The following is a 25,334-nucleotide window of genomic DNA, read 5'->3' as shown; positions in this document are numbered from 1 at the left end:
GGGTGAGATGACAGGAGTTGCTTGAGTAAAAGAAGGGAGGACCTCTAAAGAGCTGGGGACACGGGAGGGGGCGCTGATGCATGTCCGCGCGGATTTGGGAAGAACAAAGGAAGAGCCTCTTATTTCAATATTCCTTATCTCCCCAAATACTGTACTTGTGGAGAAGAGAAAACGCTCCAGTTGCTTTTCACCATGATTCATTTTGGTGATTAAAATACCTAGTTTCGAAAACTGCAATAAATGTAAGCTTTTGGGGAACTCAGCCGGGCACTTCTGTGCGGGGGGAGAGTTCATCTCAGTGCTGAAAAATTAGATTCAACCACAGCCTAGCCTTCTGTTACTCAGACCGAGTGGGCTCTCTTTCCTTGGAAATTCCCTGGGGTTTGGAATCGTGGGATCCTGTCTGCATGCAGTAATCTAGAAGGAGATGGCCCAGTCTCGAATCAGGAAGGTAGCCTGCATTACATCCTAGCAAAGCAAACTCACAAGGACCAAAATTCTTGAGTGTTCTTCGTGGTGGCCCATTTGAAAAGGCCAAGTGTTCAGATACTTTAGGAGGCAAATACCTTCTCCTTCAAAGCCAGACGGAATGACTTTCCAGTGCGAGATTGCCCAACCAATACTGTTTATATAGGGTGACCCTTTCCTCTGATTTCCTACGCCCTTCCCCATGGGTGTGAAGATCGCAGTTTATCCTGTGATGCTTAGAGCCGGTTTTGGAGTCTTTAAAGAAGCATGCCTTGAAGTTACAGCCTGGGGTTGTTTGGTAGCTGGTAACCTGGAAACCTAATTGCAACAACAAGCCAAACAGTTAGTCTTCCGAGTGCTCGTAATGAAAGCAATACCGGGAGGGATCAGCCAGGAATTGACTAGACGATCCTTGCAAACGAGGCTGGCTTCTCCTTCACAGTTACTGCTAATTGGGGGACAGTAATTCTGAATCACTGTGCAGTGGAACTTTTAAAAAAAAATCGTTAAATAATTCCACAATCCCTGGTAAAGTATTTGCTAAAGACTTCAGTTGGGACGGACAGTGGATGAGCTACAATCCTTTTTCATTTGAAGGCTCATGGAACTACTTTTTCCCCATATCCAAGAAAGGATAAGAGGCTTGCTTTCTTTAAATAAATGTGTTTTAACCCCCTCCGGCGTTTCTTAATAAGCACTACAATTAAATGGAAAGGAACGCAGCGTGGAAATTAGAACACAAACAACTCCTCTCCGTTTTATTCATTCATTCAGTCTTCGTTTTGGCAGGACTGTTCCTGCTGGTGGGAGAGCGGATAGTGCAGGGGAGACTCACCGCTTCGGGGGTGGGAGGGCTGATTTTGTGTCATCTCACTGCTTCCTTGAATTCTTCGCCCTGAATGTGATGAAAGGGCAAGTGAGGGAGACCTCTTGTAAAACCCAGACGCATCATGGAAATGGGTTGTTTCCAGTTTGGGAGCGACAGCAGGCATCCCTCCCTCTTCATTTTCCCGTTCCGCTTGGAATCGAGGTGACCGACGTGGACAGTTGCCCATGCCGTCTCTCTCCATCCGGCGTGTCTGTGGTTCCGAGCGGTCCCCATTCTTCCTCACCTTTGTAATCGTGCGTTTGCAGGGCAAAAGTGAGGAGTTGAAATGAAGCAGAAATACGGCAGGATTTCCTTCCAACGAATATTTCCACAGACCCAGGTTGATGACAAATTTAGTGGAACTTGCTTTTTCTTCCCGATGTGATACTTCATGCTCAGGAAAACCAACACACAAATGTGATCGAGGCATTTCCAAGAAATGTCTCTTTGTGCAGCGGGAGTAAGGGTGAGCTTTCTCCTTCGGTTGTGTTACCGTTTGTCTCCCGGCTTACTCCGTATCTGCGTGCGTTCTGGGTAACAAAGCTTATCCCTCCTGGATGATGGCTCCGGGCCTTAACTTTCATGCTTCCACCAATAAGGGAAGGGCCAACTGTTTTTATCTGAATGTCTCAGGTTAGCATGATGGTGGAGAAACGGCACGGCCTGGAGCAAAGAACGTGAATTTTGGAACCAAGGAGGCCGAACTTCTAATCCTGATGCCAGGACGTAGCGTACAGTTTTCTCATTTGGGACCGGAAAGAAGTGTTGTCCTGTCTCGGCGCTGTATTTATTAAAATAAGACATTAAGGGGGGTCTGCCATGTGCCAGATGGTGAACGGGATGGAAAATGAAAAATAGGCGCCCCTCCCCCCGCATTGTCCAGGGATGAGCCTTCTTTAAGGAGGGATGATAGACGTGCCTCCCAGTGACAGTTGCGTACCACGTGAAGCCCCAAGTTGACCAGCGTTCCGAGGGGAAAGTGATTAATATTGCCATGGCGAGAGGGCCGGAGCAGGAACACCCCCACAGGGCCTGGGTCTTAAAATATCAGTGGTTGAGTAGACGCATTGAAGATGAGGTAAGGATCCCACAGGCAAGGACACAGAAGCATAGCATTTCACAGCTGCGGTCGTCTGCAGTTTGTGCTGCAGACCCTTGGGGTGTGAGAGGTGGGGGGCCTGACGAGATGGAAACGCCCCGCAGCTATAACCAGTCCCCAGAGCAGTGCATCTCAGTTTCTAGAACATTCTAAATATACAGGCTTCCCTTTGCCCAGAGACGTTCAGATTAAGTTGTGTCCTCAATTAGTTGAATTCACAAGCATCGCATATTTGGGTATCCAGAAGCACAGCCAGGTGAACGTCCCCTGTCCTGGGCTTTACTGGAACCTACGCTCCTCATTACTTGGAGATCTACTAACCGTAAATATAGATCTACACAGGGGACTCTGCTTGAAAATCCCCAGTTGCTGGCAACTCAGTGCCAATAGGCAGGGGATTTAGAATTACCTTGTGACCGGAGCAGGAGCTTGTCAAGTGTCTGTATGTACGGAGAAGGTATTCCTCTGTGCTCCTTGGGCAAGTACCACGCATTAGATATGTTTTGGCACCCAGACTGTTTTAGTCCCCACTGTCAGGGAATTTATGCGTTACTCAGAAAGTGGTCTATATTGTCCTCCTTGAAGGGGGACAGCATTAATCTAGAACTCACTTTCTCGTGCAGGCCACTTTAGCCATCTGCTGGAGAGTAGCCAGTGGTGGGCATGTGAGTGTCTATCAAGCTGGGTAGATATTAAGCGAGCCTAATGCATGCAAGGGGAAAGGCACGTTAGTGTAGAGATGAGGCTTTAAAAACATGCTGTAAAGAATATTCCTTTCGTTCACTAGCAAGACCCTATTTCTTTGTTGTAAGTTTACAATGTTAACAGATCGCTGCCAAGTGGACGACTGTGGCGAGAACGAATTCTGTCTGTGTGACTCAGACCCATGACACGTGGGCAGTTGCTAGAAAAGACCCCAAACATATTAGCAGAGAAGAGTTTCAAGTAAATAGGTCAACAAAGAAAGCATCCGTAGAGATGCAAACAAAATGCTTGGGTCCCGTAGAAGAATCTCAGGATCGAGAGTCAGAGGTGCTGGGCGGGGTTGTGTTGTGGCCCCAGTTGCCTTAACTCTGACCGACTTGTGCATGGCCCCCCGCGAGCCCCCAGATGTCTGCTGCTGGTGCTGGAGGCGTGTGAGCCCCTGGGCAGCCCGAGAGGAAAGACCGGGGGGTGAAGCTGTCCCTGGGCTCACAGGGCGAATGGTCCATCCCAGGAGACAACAGTCCCCAAGTGTCCTAACCAGAATACAGGATGGTACGGGTTCCGTGAGGATGTAAGTGGAAGTCTTACATTCTCACCGTGGTTTCCTTTTTTAATTCTTCGTTTCAATTGATAGGAATGGTGGTGGGTTTTTGTTTTTCCCTCACGTGCTGGATAAACTATGACTTCTTTCCTCTGTTCTCTTGATGGCTAAGACACCTCTCAGCCAGCTCTTAATAATCGTTGTGTCATGTTTGATTTTAGGGAGCGTGTATAGTAAACTTTAAAATTTGGACTGATTTTCTAATATCGTGGGAGCTCTCGTAAGGACCTCCTTTTACCGGCTGATGTGTTCGAAAAAGGAAGACTTACTTTCACATTAGCTTGGGTTGCAAAGGGAGATAGTAAATATATTGGCAAAATGCTGATTTAATAAATTGTCATTGTAAGTGACTTTTGGGTTAGGCAGTGCTGTGATTATCTGTAGCCCTTCCTTTCCCCATCGATAGGGAGAATTGGAAGTTTTGTGTAGATGGGCTTACTCACAACATTGTAAACTATGTATGGGTACATGTTTTCTTCAATTACCTCAATTAAGCAGAATAGAAATTTTCTTTCTTCCTACCTTTTTTCTCTTTTTCTTTTTTCTTTCCTCACTTCCTTCCTCCTTTACTTCCTTCCTTCCATCCTTCCTGGTTTTGAAATTTCCTATGAAACCTGATGAACAATTTTAATTCTCTGTTCCCACGTATGATAATATTAAAGAAAAATTATACTGGTTCGTGGTCTAGGATCCGACATGAGAGTGGGAGAGGAAGGTCCGAAATAATGGCAGGGAAGTATATGGCAGTAAGAACGGTGAGGTTGTGGGACTGAAAACAGATTTTGGTCCTCTTACTTTAAAAATTGGAGACAGGGTGAGAAAAACGTGACTCGTCTTGCACTTACTTTTATTTCTTGAAAACAGACCTCGCTGTTATGCTAAGGAATATACCCTCTTATGGGCTGGGAGGTGAGTGTGAGGACAGAGGAGAGAGAGACAGTGAGAAAAATGTTCTCCAGTAATTTTTTTTTTTTAAATAATAAAAATCCACTCTACCTACTTGGGATTTCAGACAACTTTGTGGAACACATTTGTGGAAAACTCCTGGACTAGGACATGGTGCTAATATGACTAAAATCTTTAATTCATTCTTTGCACAACGACCTTGCAGAAAGGGGCCTCCCGTGTGATGCTTGGAGGGCAACATGCCCGCCGTCTTTGCAGCTGGGAGGGAAGGTCTAAGTTAGTTTCCCAAGGTGGTTAGTTGGTTGAGGCTTCAAGACTTTCAGGGTTTCTCCATAGGGCATATTAAAATCACAATAACTTACATCCCATGCTGCTTTTCCTATCACTAGGAAGACCTCCTGGTTTGCCTCTTCACTGTCATGCAACTCAAGATGGTGGCCTGCAAGGGCATTTTTGAAAAGGGACAGTATTGGCGGGGAGAGGGGTTGTGGACGCCCCGCTCCCTCCTAGACAGTGCTGGTGTTTGATTCGAACCAAGTAGCTTTGGAGATTCTCGGTGTGGACTGCTCCATGAGGTGAAGTTCACTCCAGGGACCTCCGGATTCAAGGTTTCCCCTGCACTCGACAGACTGGGAATAAGATGAACTTGGCCTCACTGAATTGTATTTAATGGGAAACTCTTTCTTCTATCTCTTGTGCTCCTTGATTTAGCCAAAATACTTTAGATACCGAAGTGCCAAGGCTCTTCGATGAGCTGCCCTCTCCCAAGCAATCCAGATCAAGAAGGAAGAGAAATAGGAAAATATGGGGGACATGGAGGGAACAGACTTTGATTTTCTCGATCCTGATTATTCATAAGTGAGACATGAAGTGTCATAACCTCCGCACCCCCACCAAATCTTAAGTCCTTACTGGGCCAAATACAAGGTTTATTTCTTCCTGTGTTTTCCTCAAAAGAGTTGCATTCTCATTAATTTTCTGTTCTTAGATGAATGTACTTCATGCACGTAGCCAGGAGATAAGCTCACAGTGGGTGAATTACATAAACTGGAGTGTCACTGGGCCCGTGACACTCTTGAACTGTTACTTTTTGAGGTTTTCTTATGCTTTTAATTAAAAAAAAAATTCCTCACTGAACCTTGAACATTCTTAATGCACATCACGTGTTTTGACCTCCTGCATGGTACAATTTTGATATAGGGGTGAGATTTTTTGACCTAGCTGTACCCTAAGGGAACACAGATAATTTCCCACTTAAGCTAGGTTCACTGGTTCACAGCAAACCATTGTTTCTTACTGTTCTGAGCTAGGAAGTCTGGTGTGTGAAAAAAGACCCCCACCTCTTGCACGTTGGTGACAAAAACCATGACTGATCTTTGGGAGAGAACTGTGCCTTCTTCTCTGATTTAGGGGAAATCAGACTAATTTATAAATAACTAATTTAGTGTCAAATGTAGCTTGATAATTTTTTTCTTCTTTTCAACTTGTCTCTTGGCTTAAGAAAGCAATAGAGGGTCCGGTTTCTCTGAAACTAACCCCAAAACTGAATCCAGTCCCAAGACAGAAGTGCTTAAGGTCAGTCTAGTTACAAATGGAGAGACTATCGTTGATTTTCTCAGAAGGTATTTTTTGTTTCTGTTAACGTTTTAAACCCAGACTGGCGGCTGAGAACTGGAAGAAGACACCATGGGAGGCAAAGACAGGGTGGGGGAGGCCTCCCAGGCATTAGATTTTTAGTTATGATAAGGGGGGTTAAATGCCACATTGCTTTAACTTTTAATTTTGAAATAATTTTAGGCGGAAGTTGCCAACTAACCCAGAGAATCCTTTGTCCTTTTACTGCCTCCAGCTTCCTTTGTTAGTATCTTACACAAGCAGGGTGCAGTGACTGATAGCAGGAAATTAAAATCGATACCATCCCCCCCCCCTTTTTTTTTAGAAATCTTATCTAAATTTTGTCAGTTTTCACACTGACGTTTTTTCTTTCTGGTCCAGATCCAATTCAGGATCCCACACTGCTTTCAGTTGTCATGTCCTCTAAGTTTCTACCAACCTGCTACTGTTTCTCAGTTTTACATGACCTTGACAACTTTGAAGGTCTCTTTTTTTGTAAAACATCTTTGCCTTTGGGTTTTCCCGATGTTTTTCTGGTGATTAGGTTGAGGTTGTTCCCCGCCTGGGACATCATGCCCGAGGGTACTAATGGGAAATAGAATTAAACACAGAATCTCCTCTTTCAATCCAGCAATCGTCTCCACATGGCAGTAGCGAAAGAAAGCACTCATCATTGAATAAGCATCAGACCCGAGTAGGTGCACCTCACGGGACAGAGACTGCAAAGCCAGAAGGAAACCTTACTCTCTCATGTAGCCAAGCAGATGTCATCCACCAGACACATTTTAAAGATAAAAAATAACGGCTCCTCAAGCAGAGGGCTTGAGAACACACAAGTTCATCCTGAATTCACCTGGTAATTGGGGTGACCAGTCTGTGTTAGCCAATAGGCTTTATTCAGAAGAAAACCAAACTGCCCGTATGTTTATGACAGCACAGAGTTGGGTGGCCCCCCACTGAAACCGGGAGACAGCGGCGCGAGGCTGCTTGCTGTTTTTCCACATCCTTGGTCCTCAAGGGAGACATTCTTAGGACCTAACATGGAAGATGCCTGGGCCGCCCAGTTGTCTCAGCATCATTTGCTTGAAGCCTGTCTCTGCCCGAGTGGTTTGAGATGCCCTTTTGACCACGCACTAAATCTCCAGGGTACTTTGGTCTTTCTTGTCCATGCCACCGGTCTACCTGTTTGCTCATGCATGAGTACCACCCTGCTAGAATGTATTTTTTAAATTGTAGCTTAAAAACTATCAAAATAAAAATTTTTTTAAAAAAGATTTTATTTATTCATTTGACAGACAGCGATCACAAGTAGGCAGAGAGGCAGGCAGAGAGCGAGGGGGAAGCAGGCTCCCTGCAGCTGAGCAGAGAGCCCGATGCGGGGCTCGATCCCAGGACCCTGGGATCATGACCTGAGCCAAAGGCAGAGGCTTTAACCCACTGAGCCACCCAGGCGCCCCCCAAAATAAAAAATTATTGAAAGTTATAAAAAATCAAAGTTCAAGCAGGTCAGCATCTAACTCTCAATTCTGGCTCAGGTCATGATCTCAGGGATGTGGGATCGAGCCCCACCCTGGGCTCTGCCCTCAGCGAGGCATTTGCCCTTCCCCCAACTTTATATCCCCCAGCTCACATGCTTGCTCGCTCTCTTTAAATAGATAAATAAAATCTTTAAAAAATCTTTTTAAAAATGCTTAAAATTATAAAAATACTAGCTTTGAATAAGTAAAAAAAAAATTTTGATGTGAAAATTGTATTTCCCTAAGACCACCATTGAAACAATTGGATTTCATTTTTGTAAATTCTCTTCCACTTTTTCTCCATTTATATGTCTGTCTGGCTTTATATTAGTATATAAAGATATATTTATCTTTCTATGCATAGAGAGAGCTGTAATTACAGAGTTCATCTTATACAGATTTTATATTTTCTTACATGTATTTTATAGACACTTTGTATTTTTTACCGTATTTCACTTACATTGTTTCTCTTACATTTTTCACCATTACATAGTGTCTGTTATCATTTTTGATAGTAATGCATGCTGTTTTATTGAGTTGATGCTATAAGTTACAGTTGCATTTAGATAATCTCTATTGTTTTTGCTCTGTAATATTCTAGTTAACAGTATGTAACAATATGTAGCTTTTTTCTACTTCTGAATAATTCGATCAGGATAAATGTGAGAGGTGTCAGAGGGCACATATGGCCCATTTTATGCATGAAATTCCACAGAGTTTAAAAAGACTGGTATATTAATTTAATGTTATCAGTAATATAGTCTTGTCCCAAGTCTCCTCGCATTGGGAGAATGGTATTTAATTAGTCTCAATGTGTAGGAGTTTCGATTTTCTCAAAACACTCTGAATGTGATAGTATTTTGGCACGTGTTTCTCTTGTTGGTTGAAATGCTTCTAGCAATCTCTTGGGAATGACAAAAGTAGGACAGCAATTTTGTACAAATTTTCCAGTTTTCACCAGTTACGTTTGGATAATCCAGCCTCGTGCCCTGATACAGGTGTGGTTTGCGTGCCTCGGGCTCCTTCTCCCCTCTGCTCTGGCCAGCCGACCTCCTCTCTCCTCCTTCAGGTCAGTGAGGGTCCCATGAAGTCCTCTCGTGGTTGGGTTCTGCACCCTCCTCGTTCATGACCCCGTGTATGTGGCGCATCTAATCGCGTGACCCCAAAGGTCTCCCTCGCTTAGCTTCTTGAGTTGAGCTGGTTCTGTGTTTCAACGGAAGCTGGAAATTCTCTTTCCTCCTGCCCTAAATGCCTTGTACACATCCTGGCTTCAGCAAATACAGATATAGGTATGGACAGGAAGGAGCTTGTCCTAAATTTATTCTATGTCTCCTGCAGACACTAATGATGCCAGCGGAAAGCTCCCTCTGCACTCCTCGACTCCGCTTCTCCAGCCCCGAACTTAACTCAGCAGGGCTCCGTGTCTCGAACTCCTCTCGTGATACTCTGTCACGCTCTCCCATGGTGTCAGCGGGCCTTTTCCTGTCCTCATCTTATTCTGGCTCCAAGCAGCAGGCCCTCTCTCTTAGCTTCTGGAACATCACACTCTGTTGGCTCACCTGCGGCTTGTCTGTCCGCTTCGGTCCTGTCTCCTGTGGGATGATTTCTCCTCTGTTGTCCAACCCCAAGGCGGTGTTCTGAGCCCCCGTCTTTGCTCTCGGCTCCTTCCCTTGGTGGCCTCACTCAGCGTCACGGCTTCACCTCTGGTCACCCCCTGTTTGCCTCTCAAGCCCTGGCTGCTTCTGTGAGCTCCAGCTCGCCTGTGGGGTGCTCCGCTTGGAGGTCTCACAGGTGTCTCCTTTGTAACGTCCAAAACGAGACCCTTGATTCTACAGCTGGGGTAGATCTTCCTTCTCTGTCCCGCAGGCGGCACCGCTGGACCCCCGCCTGCTCAAGCCCTTTCCCTCACCATCCACATGCTTGTTCCAGCAGGTTCCAATTCCTACCTCCACTATGTCTTGGCTCTGCCTACTTTTTCCTTCCCCGTAGTCAGCCCCTAGGGAAAGCCCCCACCGTCTCTTCCTTGGATAACTCGACAGACCCCCTTGGGGTCTCGGAGTGACCCCTGTGGAAACCTGCCGTCCAGACTGCGGGCACTTAGGCTGACATCGAGCCTCCCCACCTTGGCTGGTGGGGCCATGCACGGTGCCTGCCAGTTTGTCCTTTCCTGCTCTCCCCGGCACGCTCGGCTGCTCCCCACCGGCCTTACCTCACCACGGCCTCGTCTTCCTCAGAGCACTTTTCATCCTTTGTGATTGTGTTTTTTTGGCTTTATTTTATTTATTTTTTTTTTTTACTTTTTATTTGCTACTGATCCCTGAACCCTATTCTTTGGGCTTCGTGAGGGCGGGGATCTTGAGTCATCATTTACCAGGGAGCACCCCGCTGCCCGGTACACAGCAGGTAACTGTGACAGCTGACGGATGTCACTGAAGGAGTGAACCGTCTTTATGAAAAGGAAATAAGCTATGAGATGGGTGGAGGGTGTTTTTTGAACAGTGTGTTTCCGAGACTACTGTCCTCACATCGCCTCTTCTACTTCAGATGCCATTACCAGCCTCCTTGTCCTGGGAGGTGCATGGTTGCGGACGTGCCTCTTGTAAGCAGTTGAAACTGAAGCTTGTAGATGATTTTATTAAAAACCCCATTGACTGGGTTTCTCTAAAAGTTCTCTAAGGGAGGACACCCCTATTGGGTCCTCCTTGATGTACATAAAGATGTTTTGTTCCGAACCATAGAGATCTCAATTGTCTGAGCAATTCTTTGACACATAAGGTTAACCAGTGATATTTTTAATCGTTTTATTTCAAAGGCTTTACTTTTCGTTCAAGAAGGGTTGCATTTTGATCACACTCCAATATTTTGGGATACTGTGGGAATTTGAAGGGAGCCGAGAGATGACCAGAATGCGGTCCCCTGCATCCTACGGCCAGCTGGACGTGGCTGCCCATGTTGGTGAGGTGACGGGCCTCGGTGACTCAGAGAAGACACGGGCCCCTGAGGGCTGGAGGCTGCCTCCCAGCCTAGTGCTCCTCAGGAATGTTGCACAGCCTTGTTCACGCCCACATCCCACCCCGCAGGTAGCTCCGGGAGGGAGGAGAACCCCCACCTGCCCTTGGCACAGCCAGCACGTGGGGGTGAAGACCTAAGAGCCCCTCCGAGCACCAGGGGCTCTTCCCTTGGTCTCTGCTGGTGGGTTAACAGCGTCCTTAGTGCTTGTGAAGGACTGAATGTAGATGGTGCACAGGCTTCAGTGGGGGTCCCTGACTCAGGGACTTAGTCAGAGGCTGGTGGAAGCCGTTCTCCGCCCCGCCCACCGGACCCCGCACATACTCAGCATTGCTGACTTTCATCTCCATTGTTACGGACGCACTTCCCACTGCCCTGCATTCCTGGTGGAAATTTTACATTCCATGGCCTAGAGTGGCTTGGTAACCAAATTCCCACTTGGGAAAACTAAACAAACAAACAAACAAACAAAAACACGACACTGGCGAAATAGTAAAGCAAGGTACAATGAGTGAAGAAGGAATTCCAAAGAAAAGACAATTAAAAAATTAATATTTTTTTAATGCTTGGTTGGTGGTATTTCCTGTAATTTCCTGTGAGTTCTCTTGGGTTAATCGGTTATTTTTTAACTTTGTCAGGGTCATACTATCCTCTTTGGCCCAGCATTAGGGAAACTCCTGCAGACTTTACTTATAAGTCTTATACTTATAAGACTTTACTTAAAAATGACTCAGGTCATGTTCAGCTTTCTTATAAGGTAGAGTCCATTGCAAATAATATTTTTATAATAAAGATAATAAATGTGAGGTTTAGCATTATATATTCAGAATGTTTAGGATCATCTGATTTTTAAAAAATATTCTACAAGATGCAATAAAGAGAAAATTAAACGAGAATGCCCACAGTTTTAAAAATTCGTGGAATGCGGGGAAACTGACTTGATGGTTCAAAATATGATGACAGTTGATGGCATTCTGCTTTTTAAGGCAAGAAGATTTAGCAATCTGGACACTTTATTTATAGTTATACTTAAGAGTTCTCCAAGAAATGTGGTACTTATAATTGATAATCTTTTGGTTCACTTTTTTTTTTTTTTTTAAAAGATTTTTTATTTATTTAACAGACAGATCACAAGTAGGCAGAGAGACAGGCAGAGAGAGAAGGGAGGAAGCAGGCTCCCTGCTGAGCAGAGAGCCCGATACGGGGCTCGATCCCAGGACCTTGGGATCATGACCTGAGCCGAAGGCAGCGGCTTTAACCCACTGAGCCACCCAGGCGCCCCTTGGTTCACTTTTTAAGTGTTTTTTTTTAATGAGATGTTACTATTATTTATTTATTTATTTATTTATTTTAGAGAATTTTCATGTTCACAGCAAAATTGAGGGTAAGATACAGAGATGTCCCATGTGCCTCTACCCCCACGCAGGCACACCTTTCCCATTACCAACATCATCAGTTAGAGTGGTGCGTCGACACCTCACAATTGCCTCGAGTCCCTGTTTATGTTAGGGCTCACTCTGGGCATACATTTTATGGGTTTGGACAAATTCATAATGACATGTCACTCTTGGGTCACTTTTAAGCTAAAAGGAAATCTTCTGCCGTGGTTTTGAATGGCCACGTCCTTTCTTTGCGACTTTGTTTTCCTGCTTCAAGGAAGAGAGGCATTCCGTTCAGAGAATAGTTCGAAAGATAATTCTACAACGGATGCCGAGGTGTCCTGTACTGGCAGAAAAATAACCCCAAATAAGAGATACTAATGCACACTGGACTGATGAATCCAGCTCCTTCCTCTGGGAATCAGCCCCTGGGCTGGGTCCAACAACATGGGGACCTACAGGGGCCCCAGGTAGAGATGAGCGGTTTCATCAGCTCCTGGAGACTAATTGGACCCTTCTGGGAATGTCCTGAACAGCCTCTTCATTATAATTAGAGACATCTTCTATAACTAGGTCCTCACTGAAGTTAGAGTAGTTGGAATTTTTTCTTACTGTGTAATAATGAATATATTCTCTCCGAAGTATCCCAGTGGCTGGGCTGATTTTGCCCCCATGCCTTTCTGGGATTTCTAGATGTTCTGGGGGCTAAAGGATTTCAATATTCATTCCCATTGGGGTTCCATAAATTATATTGATATACTCATATAATTTACGGGACCTCAATGGGAACAGTCAAAGAGAGAGAAACCTGAGTGGTCTTGAGAAAATATGGGGTTCACTGAATAAAACATTCTAGGTATACCTATTTGTATATTTATAAATATTTGCATAGATTTAGCTACAAATAATTTGAGAAAGATCTTATTTAAATAAGTGTGAATATGCATCTGCTACTCTGGCTAGTGGCCCATTTCTGTCTCAGGCATCCTTAGCAGTAGGACTGAATCCTGCTTGGGCTGGGAATCAGAAGAAGCGGGGTCTTGGGTCAGCCGCTTTGCTTACCATGTGACCTTGACAAAGGGAAAGGCTCATCATTTCCCATTTATACAATTAGAATAATACTCACCTCATAATGTCATTTTGAGGAACAAATGTCACTGTAAATGAAAGTATTTCATCTTTCTAAAAGATTTATTTATTTGAGAGAGAGTGTACATGAGTGGGGGGAGGGGCAGAGGGAAAGGGAAAGAGAATCCTCAAGCAGATTCCCCACTGAGGGCAGAGCCCGAGGTGGGATTCAACCCCAGGACCCTGGGATCATGACCTGAGTCGAAATCAAGAGTCAGACGCCTAACTGAATGAGCCACCCAGATGCCCCAATGAACACATTTTATAAATTCTGATGTGTTTTACAATTATAAACTTTACTTGAAATTAACTACCTTATGAAGATGATGTAAAAAGTTAAGGCACCGTATGGAAAGTGTTTGATGCAGTTCTAGGCATGGTGTACACTTAAAAAAATGGTTTGGGATCAGGATCTGGACTAAGTACAGAGATCGGATCATCATCAATAAAGTGATGTTGATAATAAATAACATCAAGTTGGATAAATGTGACTGGGGGAGTGTTTGGGTTATAAAGAAAAGAAGGCTAGGATGGAAACCTGGGGGAAGAACCAACATTTAGGTGTGGGCAGGAATGTTTCTTAGCATAGGAAATTGACAGTGGTCACAGAAGGATGAAGTTGGACAGCGTATTGCTGAACTGGGATGAAATTTCCCACATTCCATGTTTGCTTTTCTTCACTCTCATAGAGGATCATAAACCCCAAGTATCTATTCCGGATTAACAGTATTTCTGGACCCTCATTTCCCTAAGTCCAAAAGAGCCCAGTCCTAGAAAAATATGTTTTAGTATGTCCGATATTGTGTCGGATATGTTTTGCGAGAAATACCGAAAGTTAAATATGTATTTGTTTTAAAAAACCCTTTAATAGAATTGTGTTATGAAAATGAATAGAGCACCTGGGCATTGTGTATCTCTTGTGATTTTGCACTGATCAAAAAAAAAAAAAAAAAAAAAAAAAAAAAAAAAAACCTGGAGAAGATTCAAGATGGCAGCCTTGGGAAGACCCTGAACTCACCACCTCCCACAGACACACCAAATCTACAGCTACCTGTAGATCAGTTCTCCCTGAAGGAGACCCAAGAATTAGCTGACTGTCTGCCCCAAAACAAAGGATAAAAAGACCACACTGAGATGTCTAGGGGAGGCAGAGGCATAGTCTTGACCAAAGCCCCACTCCCAGTGCAGCTACCCACAAGATATAGGGATCTTGCAAAAATGGAGCCACATCCCGGAGGAGCAAGGGGTTCGAGCCCCACATCAGGCACCCTCAATGCTTGGGACCATGCTCTGGCACGACAGAGCCCTTCATGTGTCTGGTTTTGAAAACCGACAGGGCTTATGTCCCAGAGACCCAAACGGCTGGGGGAAACGGAGACTGCTCTCACAGGGCTTGTGCCCAGATGTGCTCGCCCTACGACCCAGTGCAAAAGCAGCGGTTTGACGAGTGCCCAGACCTCGACCTCACTCGAGCTCGCTCTCTGTGCTCCAGCCAGCTCTCCACAGCATGCGGTTGCTTTCCCTGCTCTTTTACCCGGCGCTTAGCTTCTGCCACACTTCTGTGCACTTAAAGAAGGTCCTGTGGGGGAAGAAATCATGGATGAAATAGGCTTGCCCTACATCCGGGTCTCCTCTGTCTGGTCTGCCCACGCACTGGCTCTCTGTGGAAAGTTTTTTTCTTCTGCTTGCTGTGCCCCTGGGGGTGAAAGCACTTACAGGTTTCTCCTCATTTAGAAAGAGCTCATCCCTCTCTAGGATTTAGTTCATTTTGACTTCTTTTTTTTTTTTTTTTAAGAAGATTTTTATGTATTTGAGAGAGAGAGAGAGAGAGAGAGATGGAGTGCACAAGCAGAGGGGAGGAAGCAGGCTTCCTGCTCAGCCTGATGAGGGGCTCGATCCCAGGACCCCGGGATCATGCCCTGAGCCGAAGGCAGACGCTTCACCGACTGAGCTACCCAGGGGCCCCGGCTCATTTAGACTTCTTCGCATCCTAAGTTCTTGGATGCATTAAAAAAAAATATATGTGTTCTAGTTTAAGACAGTGACATAGGATGATCCTGAGCTCCTGTCCTCCCACGGACACACTGAGTCTGCAGCTGCTTGTGGAACAAATTTCTTAAAAAAATCTCAAGGCCGGCTGAGTGACAACCACATATACGGCAAACAAGAAGAAAACTACATCAAAACGGGTAGGAGAGGCTGGGACACAAACGTACCATAAACCCCACCCCTGACAAACCCTGGGCAAACCCACAAATGGGAGAAAACTCAACGCCTGGGACACCTTCCTGAGGAGTGAAGTGTTCAAACCCCACACCGGGGACCTGAGCTTTTAGAATCTGCACCTGAGAGATGAGCCCCCCCAATATCCAACTTTGAAAACCAGTGGGGCTGGTGTCGCAACATCCACAAGTCTGTGGTGGTCGGCATGACATCTCCTAAGCGGCTTGTGTGGTTGGACTCACCTGCTCAGGGGTCCAGCTCAGCATCTCCTGGAAGGGAGCTTTTACATGAGTTGGGTCCCTCAGTCTTCGCAGCTCCCACCCTGGGGACACCTCTTGACCACCTAGCACTGGAGGCCAAGGGACCTTGTGTTCCTGGTCCTGTGGGACTGTAGTAATTGGTGGTACCCAGAAAGGAGCTTAAATCTCTATTTCACACCCCACTTCTTGCAGGTACTACCAGGGAACACTACCATATTGCCTGGCTCTGGCAGCCGGTGGGACTGATGCCTGTGGTTCCCACAGGACAGGACAGTAACCAGTAGAGAAAGAATTCCTGTACAGCTGCCACACCCCCCAGGACCAAGCAAGAGGCAACAGACCCAGGAGCTCAGTCTTTCCATGGAAGAGGCCTATGAGCTAATCCAAGGGGCAGGCTTCTAAATTACAGGTGCTGAGGGACGCACTGGGATCTTCTCCAGAGACGGTGGAAGATGGATGCTATCTTCATGGTCTCCCTCTGCCATGCTCCAGAGCACAGTGTCTCCTAGACGGGAGCTGGTCCCCTGCTTTTGTGTCTAGAACTCTAGTTTTTGTAACTGCTGCCCATGGGATTGTGCCAGATCTCCAGGCTAGTGGGGCTTAGGTTTGCAGTCCCTGAGACTCTATCCAGGACTGTATATATCTGCGTACGTTTAAAAGCTGCCGTGTGAGGACCTGGATTCTAAAGAGCAAGAATCTAGGTGCTGAGAGCTTCCCCTTAGGGACACTGAGAGGTCTTGGCACGTCTTCAACTACTGGGAGCTTTTAAAAGCTCAAAGGTTGGGAGATGACAAAGGGCTGGGGCAGGGTTGAGCAGGGCTTACCTGCTCCACGGAGCCGCTTCTTCAAGACTGGGAGAGCTGGATGTTTCATGGACCGTATGGAAACCAGCACAGAGAGTCAGGAAAAATGAAGAAACAGAGGAATCCATTCCAAATGAAAGAACAGGATAAAACTTCTGGGAAACGACAACAAGAAAACACCTTAACACAGTGGAGATAAGTAATTTACACAATAAAGAGTTCAACATTTTCCAGGATAGATCCTAATCCTGTGTTAGGCTGCAAAAGTCTCAATTAACTTAAGAGGACTGGAATCATGTCCAGTGTCCTTTTGACCATAATGGTATGAAACTAGAAATTAATTACATGAAGAAAAGTGAAAAATTCACAAGCGTGTGGAGATTGAACAACATGCCACTGAACAACCAGTGAGGCAGTGAAGAGATCAAAAGGGAAATAAAAAAATACCTGACACAAACAAAAATGGAAATAGAACATACCCAAATTTCCAGATGTGGCAAAAGCAGTTCTAAGAGGGAAGTTCATAGTGATAAATGCCTGTTTCAAGAAACAAGAAAAGTCTCAGATAAAGAACCTAACATTACACATTCGGGAACAAGGAAGAAAACAACAAATGAAGCCCCACATTTGTAGAAGGAAAGAGAAAACAGAGATTAGAGAAGAAATAAATAGAGATTTAAAAAAAACAATAAAGAAGATCAGTTGAGGGGCGGCTCAGTCGTTAGGCATCTGCCTTTGGCTCAGGTCATGATCTCAGGGTCCTGGGATCTAGCCCCGCATCGAGCTTCCTGCTCAGGGGAAGCCTGCTTCTCTCTCTCCCACTCCCCTTGCTTGTGTTCCCTCTCTCACTGTGTCTATGCCCAATAAATAAATAAAGTCTGAAAATAAAAAGAAGATCTCTGGATCCAAGGGCTGTTTCTTTGAAAAGATAAATAAAATTGACAAGCCTTTAGCTAGACTCACCAAGAAAAAAAAGAGGACTTAAATAAATAAAATCAGAAATGACTGATATCACAGAAATACAAAGGCTCATAAGAGACTACTCTGAAAAATTGTATGCCCCAAACTGCACAACCTAGAAGAAATGGATAAATTCCTGGAAACTTACAACCTATCAAGACTGAATCATGATGAAATCCAAACATGGATTACTGGTAAAAAGATTGAATCAGAAATCAAAAATCTACCAAGAAACAAAAGTCCAGAGCCAGATGGCTTCACTAGTGAATTTTACTGAACTTTAAAAGAAGAATGAGTATGAATCCTTCTCAAAGTCTTCCAAAAAAAAAGAAGAGGAGCTTCCAAACTCATTTTATAAGGCCAACATTACCCTGACACCTTGGACTTGATACCAAAACCAGACAAGGAATGCCACAAGCAAATTACAGGCCCGTGTCCTTGATGAACACGGATGCTAAAATCCTCAACAAAATATTAGTCAACCAAAGCCAACAATACATTAAAAAGACCATATACCACAATCAAGCAGGATGTATTGCAGGGATAAAAGGGATGGTTCAACATCCTCAAATTAGTCAATGTGATATTCCACTACGTTAACAAAATGTGGGTAAGTGAAATAAAATTAAGGATAAAGATCATATGGTCATCTGAGTAGATACAGAAAAAGCAGTTGTCAAAATTCAACATTTATTTGTGATTAAAATTCTCAACGAGGTGGGAATAGAGAGAATAGAATAAAGGCCATATATTATGAGCCAACAGCTAAAATACTCAATGGTAAAAAAACTAGAAGCTTCCTCTAAGGTTAGGAGTAAGACAAGGTTGCCTGCTCTCATTACTTTTATTTAACATCTTATTGGAACCCAGCCAGGGCAATTAGGCAAGAAAAAAAAAAGGCATCAGAATTGGAAAAAATAAGTCATTACTTGCAGATGACATGATATTATATATAGAAAACCCTAAAGATTTTGCCAAAAAAAACCCCTGTTAGAACTGATAAGTGAATTCAGTAAAGTTACAGTGTACATAACTAGTACACAAAACGTTGCATTTCTACACACTAATAACCATCAGAAAGAAAAATAAAGAAGGGTTCTTGGGTGGCTCAGTTTAAGAGTCTGAGTCCTGATTTTGGCTCAGGTCATGATCCCAGGGCGGTGACATTGAGCCCCGTGGTGAGCTCCATGCTGAGGTGGAGCATGCTTAAGATTCTCTCCTCCCTCTGCCCCTCTCCTGCTGTGTGTGCACACTTGTGCATGTTCTTTCTCAAAAGAGAGAGAGAAAGAAAGAAAGAAGGAAAACAACCCTATTTATAATTGAATCAAAAAGAGCAAAATAGGGGTGCCTGGGTGGCTCAGTGGGTTAAAGCCTCTGCCTTCAGCTCAGGTCATGATCCCAGGGTCCTGGGATGGAGCCCCGAGCCGGGCTTTCTGATCAGCAGGGAGCCTGCTTCCTCCTCTCTTTCTGCCTGTCTCTCTGCCTACTTGTGATCTCTCTCTGTCAAATAAATAAATAAAATCTTTTTTTTTTTTTTTAAAGAGCAAAATACCAAGGAATAAATTTAACCAAGGAGGTGAAAGACTTGTATATTGGAAACTACAAGACATTAATGAAAGAAATTGAAGAAGACATAAATGGGTGGAAAGATATACCATGCTCATAAATTGGAGGAATAAATATTGTTAAAATGTCCTTACTACCCGGAGCAATCTACAGATTCAGTGCAATCCCCATCAAAATTCCAATGATGTTTTTTCAAAGAAATAGGAAAAAAATTGCCTGGAATTTGTATGGAACCACAAAAATCCCCAAATAGCTAAAGCAATCTTGAGGAAAAAAGAACAAAGCTGGAGGCACCATGCTCCCCAATTACAAACTATATTACAGGGCTATAGTAATTTAAATAGTATGGTATTAGCATAGAAAAAGACATATAGATCAATAGAACAGAATAGAAAGTCCAAAAATAAACCCATGCATATATGGTCAATTAATTTATGACAAGGAGGAAAGTATATACAGTGGGGAAAGGATAGTTTGTTCAGTAGTGTCGGGAAAACCAGACAGCCATACGCAAAAGAATGAAACTCAACCACTGTCCCTCACCATTTACAAAAATTAACTCAAAATGGATTAAAGACTTGAATGTTTAAGACCTGAAACCATAAAAATCCTAGAAGAAAACATAGGTGATAAACTCCTTGGCATGGGTCTTGGCTATGATTTTTTGAATCTGACACTGTAAGCAAAAGCAACCTACTAAATGGTAGAAAATATTTGCAAATTGCAGATCTGCTAAAGGGTTAATGTCCAAAAGTACGCCTCCAACTCAAGGACAAAACCACAAAACCGCCCCCCAGACAATCCAATTAAGAAATGGGCAGAAGAGTTGAGTAGACATTTTTCCAAGGAAGATCTACAGCCAGTAGGTACACAAAAAGATACTTACGAGGCATAATTAATTAATCATCAGGGAAAGGTAAATCAAAATCACAATGAGATATCAATTCATACATGTTAGAAAGGCTATTATCAAAACAAAACAAAACAAAACAAGAAATAACAAGTTTTGGCGAGGATGTGGAGAAAGAAACAGGAACCATTGTGCACTTCTGGTGGGAATGCTGAGTGGTGAAGCCATTGTGCAAAACAGTATGGAGCTTCCTCAAAATATCATGTGATCCAGCAGTGGCTCTTCTGGTATCTTCCAAAGAAAATAAAAACATTAACTTGAAAAGAAATAGGCATCCCCATATTTATTGCCGCATTATTTACAAGAGCCAAGATATGAAATCCACCTAAGGGTCCCTGGATGTGTGAATGGATAAACACTGTGACATATAAATTTAAAATGGAATATAGTTGGCCATGAAAAAAAGGAATTCTTCCCATTTGTGAAAACATGGTTGGGTCTCAACGGCTTCAAGGGCATTATTATGCTACGTGAAATAAGTCAGAGGAAAAGAAATATAAGATGATCTCTCTTATATGAGCCATTAAAAAAAAAACCAAAAAAACAAGTTCATAGATACAGAGTGCAGATTGGGTGGTTGCCAGAGGTGAGAGGGTGGGTAGGAGAAATGGGTCAGGAGTCAAAAGATAAAAGAAAAGAAAAGAAGTTACATAGAAAGGATTGGGGTATGAAAAAGGGAAAGTATCATGATAACATCACCTTTACTTCTCCTACCCTAGTCTACCCTCCAAGACTAACCACACTTAAAAATTTTACTCTGTGAGGGTGTGTACTTACATGTGTTACACACATACACGACGGGGGATGTTTACACGTAGAAAGTCATGCTATTTGGCTTATCTTTCAGTTTTTGTAGTCATGTTGGGAACAATAGTCCCCTACAACCTTCTACCTCCTGATCCGAAGTGGAACTCTCCTTTAGTTTACCTGAATATGGAAACAACAACACCAACAACCACTCTTTCATTTGGAAAAACAACCTGATACAGGCAGAGCAGATGACTTTTATTTGTCAAATTACATACCGGTTAGTAGAATGTATTTCCTCATATATGAAAAAGGGGAAAATTGTGGTAGAAAAACGGTGTAATTCCTGTGTGTCAGAAGGTCTGTGTTTCTCTGAAGGTTAGAATGTGTCAACTCATAATAACTGAGATGCAATGTAATACCTTTGATAGAAATCCAAGGAGAGGGAGAGTCAGCTACTCTTTTGAGAAGTTTGGTTATTGCCCCCCCCTCGTTACACAGCCCTCCCTCGTCACATTTCTCCTTCAGCCCATGCACCTGGAGTATCTCCATGAGAAATGGTTTCATTCTGTGAAGCTTAGGATATAATTCTCAGCATGAACTATACTCTGATAGAGGCATTTTCCAATTGTTAATTATCATATAAACAATCACCACAAGACAATTGTACCATCACCATCCACCAGGCATCTTGGCCAATCTTTCTTCCATTTAAAAATGAGTTAGAGGCACCTGGGTGACTCAGTCGGTTAAGGGGCTGACCCTTGATTTCAGCTCAGGTCATATCTCAGGCCACTGGGATCGAGCCCCACACTGGGATCTGTTTCAGGATTCTCTCTCCCTCTATCCCTTCCCATGCTTGCTCGCTCTTTTTGGCTCTAAAACAAACAAATAAATCTTTTAAAAAATAGTAATACTGAAGAAAAAGGATAATTACTTAAAAAACTTCCTTGGACCAATTCCTAGTTTGGACGTGTGTCTGCTATATTGACTCCTAGGTGAGTTATTTTCAACTCTCGTGTCTTCTATAAATGTTTGGCCCTTTCCTTATTTATCAAAAAGTGGTGGAAATTGATGAAATATTTTGTAAGGGACTTTGTTTTCCTCATTGATGCTGTTGTGCTGTCTTTGCAAAGTAGTAACAATGTCTCCCCAACGATTACCATTTGGAGAACCTACTCTTTCTTAAATCCATACAGTAAGGAAAATAGAGTTGAAATCTTTTTGTGTGGATTGGTGTATATTTTGCAAATAAATAACTTCATTACATTTCCCCCACCCCCCCAAACGTCTGGGTTTATCTTTATTATGGGCAGTCACAAAAACCTGATGTATTTTTTAAATACTGACTTTAAAAATCGTATAGTGAGTGTTTCCAAGAGGTCAGCAGTCATGAGATTTTGGGGATGGTGCTTATTTAACAGCATCATTTTCTCAGGCCCTGAGACTGAGTTTGATTTTCTTGGCCTAGATTTCCAGAGGTTTCAAGAGGTTTCAAAAGGCAGGTGGATCCTCTGAAGCATTCAGCCTAACAGCCCAAGGGAGTGGCGTTGCCTCTTGGCTAATTAGTTCATGGAGCCTCCCTTTGGGCTAGTTTAGCAGGATTATCCCTATTTTTACAGATTAAGAAAATGAGGTGTGAGGCATTGAATTGGTTCTCGTCGAAAGTGTGGCGGTCCATCCGAGAGGGCAGAATCGTAAATAGCCATTTACTCCTTTTGTAGACTTTGGAGTTACTCTTTCAAAGATATATTTTCAGAGGAACACTTTTGTTTCCACTGAGCTCCTTTTTATAACAAACAGGTGCATATTTTTTGAGTCATGTAGGTTTTGCTTGAATTTGACCCAGCTGTGGTTATTGTCTTATTAAGCGCCACGTGGAATCGGTGAACTTGAGTTAAATCACGTATAGCCTTACTGGGCTCACACAAAGCATTATGGGCTTTGAAAAGTGTTTATTATGGCCATCGGTGGCAGAAAGACAATCTAAAAAAGAGGAGAGATGAAAGGATATTTTGGAAAGCACCTGTGATTTGTACCTGGAGACCCGCACTAGGGTCCTGGTTCACCACGTTCTAACGGAGTAAACATGATTCCGCCCCTTTGACCACTGTTGGCTTTAGAGCTAGTTTCAGGAACAGTGTGAGGCAGGTATTTATTCAGATCTATCTCTCTCCCTACCGACCTCCCCACCTGTTGACCTCTCAAATTTCCACTCAGGGAATGACTCTTCTCTCTGATTAATTAGGTTTCCCTACTTCTCCATATCCAAATAAACCAGGTTTTCTGAGAAAAGTGTTGGACACAGTGAAGAATTCAGTCAAGAGAGCAGCTGTAAGCATGTCCTCCCTTCCGAACTGACCGGGCCAGTCAGGAGGATTATTAGTGTGCTGGGTCCAAAATGAAAGTTGGAGCTTTGAATTGATACCTTTTCATTTGATTTGGTTCCAGAATCCTAGATTCCACGACCAACATTGGCCATCCATTGGCCACTCACCAGTGCAGGCATTCCTGGTACCCAGGGTCTGAGTGGGAGAACCTCACATCCCACCCCGGGTGTCCATCCCTCCCTAACTAGTGTGTTGACTGATACTTGATACTTGATACTCATACTCGCATCTCACATACTATTTATTTTTAAAGGGCAGGAGAAATTGTAGGGACTAATAAGGAGATTTACAAATTTTAGAGACATATTCTAATTGATTATGTTTTCCACTATCTAAAGCCATAATTCTCTACATTAGCACCACGTGACCAAGCCCTCATTCCTGAAAAGGATTCTGGAAAAATTTCCCTTATGTGCAGTTGATTTTGCTTATTTTTGTGTGTGCAAAATAATCAAGGTTATTATTTGAAATGCCAACTAAAAAATGCACTGTAAATGAAAAATAGTACTGTTCCCCAAAAGTTTCAGTTGTTTTATACAATGTTCTTACTTTTTTTTAAATTCAATGTATTATTTGGATCATTTTTCCGTATTCTATTAGTATATCTGAAAACAACCTAGTTAACTTAATTATAATAACTCAAAGCAATGTATATTTAATGTTAATTTTCACTTCACCTGGTTAATCATGAACATTTGAGGAAAATTTTTGCCATGCTGAGTGAGGAAAACAATTATTATTGAAAACAAGTGGTTTGATTTAATTCTAGTAACAACCTGTATACTCAGAATTATATGATTATTTTTGAGTCGTGTATTTATGAATTTCTGTATGTTACATTTATAGATATGTATGCTTTAAAGAAAAATAGCACATTTTAGCTAATTCAACAAGAACTTTGAAGTTATTTGTTTATATAACATGTCCACCTTCACCTTTAATTCAAGAATCCAACAAGGAAGATCTTATATAATCAAGGTCGAAAGCCATTTGAACAAAATTACTAGAGTATGTACTCAATATAGTGTGAGGTAATAGCGAGGGTAACACCGTAGGGACGCAGTAGGGACAAGCAATGGAAAATCAGATAAATAAAATGTGTCACGTGTCAGAGGATGGTACGTGCTCTGGGAAAATCAGCAGGGAAGGGTGCTGGCCGAAGCTTTAGGACAAGCCTATGATTCATGGATCTGGCAGAGGTCGCTGGAGACAAAACCACGGTGGGCGTTAGCTTTATTATAAAGGGCTGAGGTCCCGCCAGAGGCGGGGTAAAGAGACAATGGTGAAGAGGGAGATGAGGGGAGGGAAGGGAGCTCCGGGAGCTTCATGCCAGTTGGCCCCAACTTCCTTAAGTTTGGAAGGGAATGAGCTGCTGAGAGTGTGTCTGCCGCGGAATTTTAGAGTTCAGCATGAGGGGTAGGGATTCCGGGAAAAACCCTATGTCATTGCGTAGGGAGGAGAGGGTGGCTGAAAGCCGAAACCTGGCCTCAGGAGAAGGTGCGCTGGGGGGCCCCCGAGCTTCTCGTCACTGGCAATGGGGAGCCTGGAAGCCAAGTTTAGGGAAAGTGGACTGATGGAGAGGGGAGAAGTGAAATCCGTGTGCGGAAAATGGGACGGGGTCATATTGCAGGGACGGGAGGCAGGGAGAGGGCTAGGTGGGGTCACGTACCTTGGGGAGGGCGCGCCTAGATTCAGCCCCCAGAGGAGTTATGCTATGGATGGAGCGGGAGCCCTTCGGAGTGCCAGATTTTATAAGATTACTTTGTTTCTTTGTTACGGAAAGCAGTGTTTAAAATGTTGCCTTGAAATTCTCAGGAGAGGCCCAATTGTGGGCACAGATCATGAGCAGTAAGCCAGGGCTTAAGGGAAATTTTTCTTGAGAGTTTAGTTAAGGGCATGCGATGTTGCTAGAAAGTGAGCCCGGAGTGTTTATGTCGTTGGGAAAAAAGAGCAAGTTTTTTTAACAAAGGCATAACAGGTGTCAGCCCGTCCCTGAAAACCTGTAGTTTTAACTACTAGGAAAAAAAAAGAAAACCTAACAGACGCCCAGTGATGTGCATTTCTTTGCTTTTTTTAAAGGTGAAGCCCGTAATGCACAGCAGAATCAACGTGTCCGCGCGCTTTAGAAAATCGCTTCAGGAGCCCTGCACGATCTTGTAAGTTGAGGACTTTCACACTGCG

General features: G+C 43.6%; 1 protein-coding gene across 1 annotated transcript in view; it reads left to right on the top strand.

Annotated features, from left to right (window-relative positions):
* Nucleotides 1-25,334, top strand: part of DCDC2 (doublecortin domain containing 2) — a gene marked incomplete at both ends in the record, with an annotated part of 135,279 nt that overhangs the window by 18,787 nt on the left and 91,158 nt on the right. The window contains one exon of the mRNA XM_080806903.1: nucleotides 25,233-25,309. Coding sequence (XP_080663029.1) covers nucleotides 25,233-25,309 — 77 coding nt within the window. The remainder of the gene's footprint in view (nucleotides 1-25,232; nucleotides 25,310-25,334) is intronic.

Source organism: Martes martes, assembly GCF_963455335.1.
Source record: "Martes martes genome assembly, chromosome: 6".
NCBI classification, from domain to species: domain Eukaryota; kingdom Metazoa; phylum Chordata; class Mammalia; order Carnivora; family Mustelidae; genus Martes; species Martes martes.
This window is presented reverse-complemented; position numbering and strand designations above follow the sequence as displayed.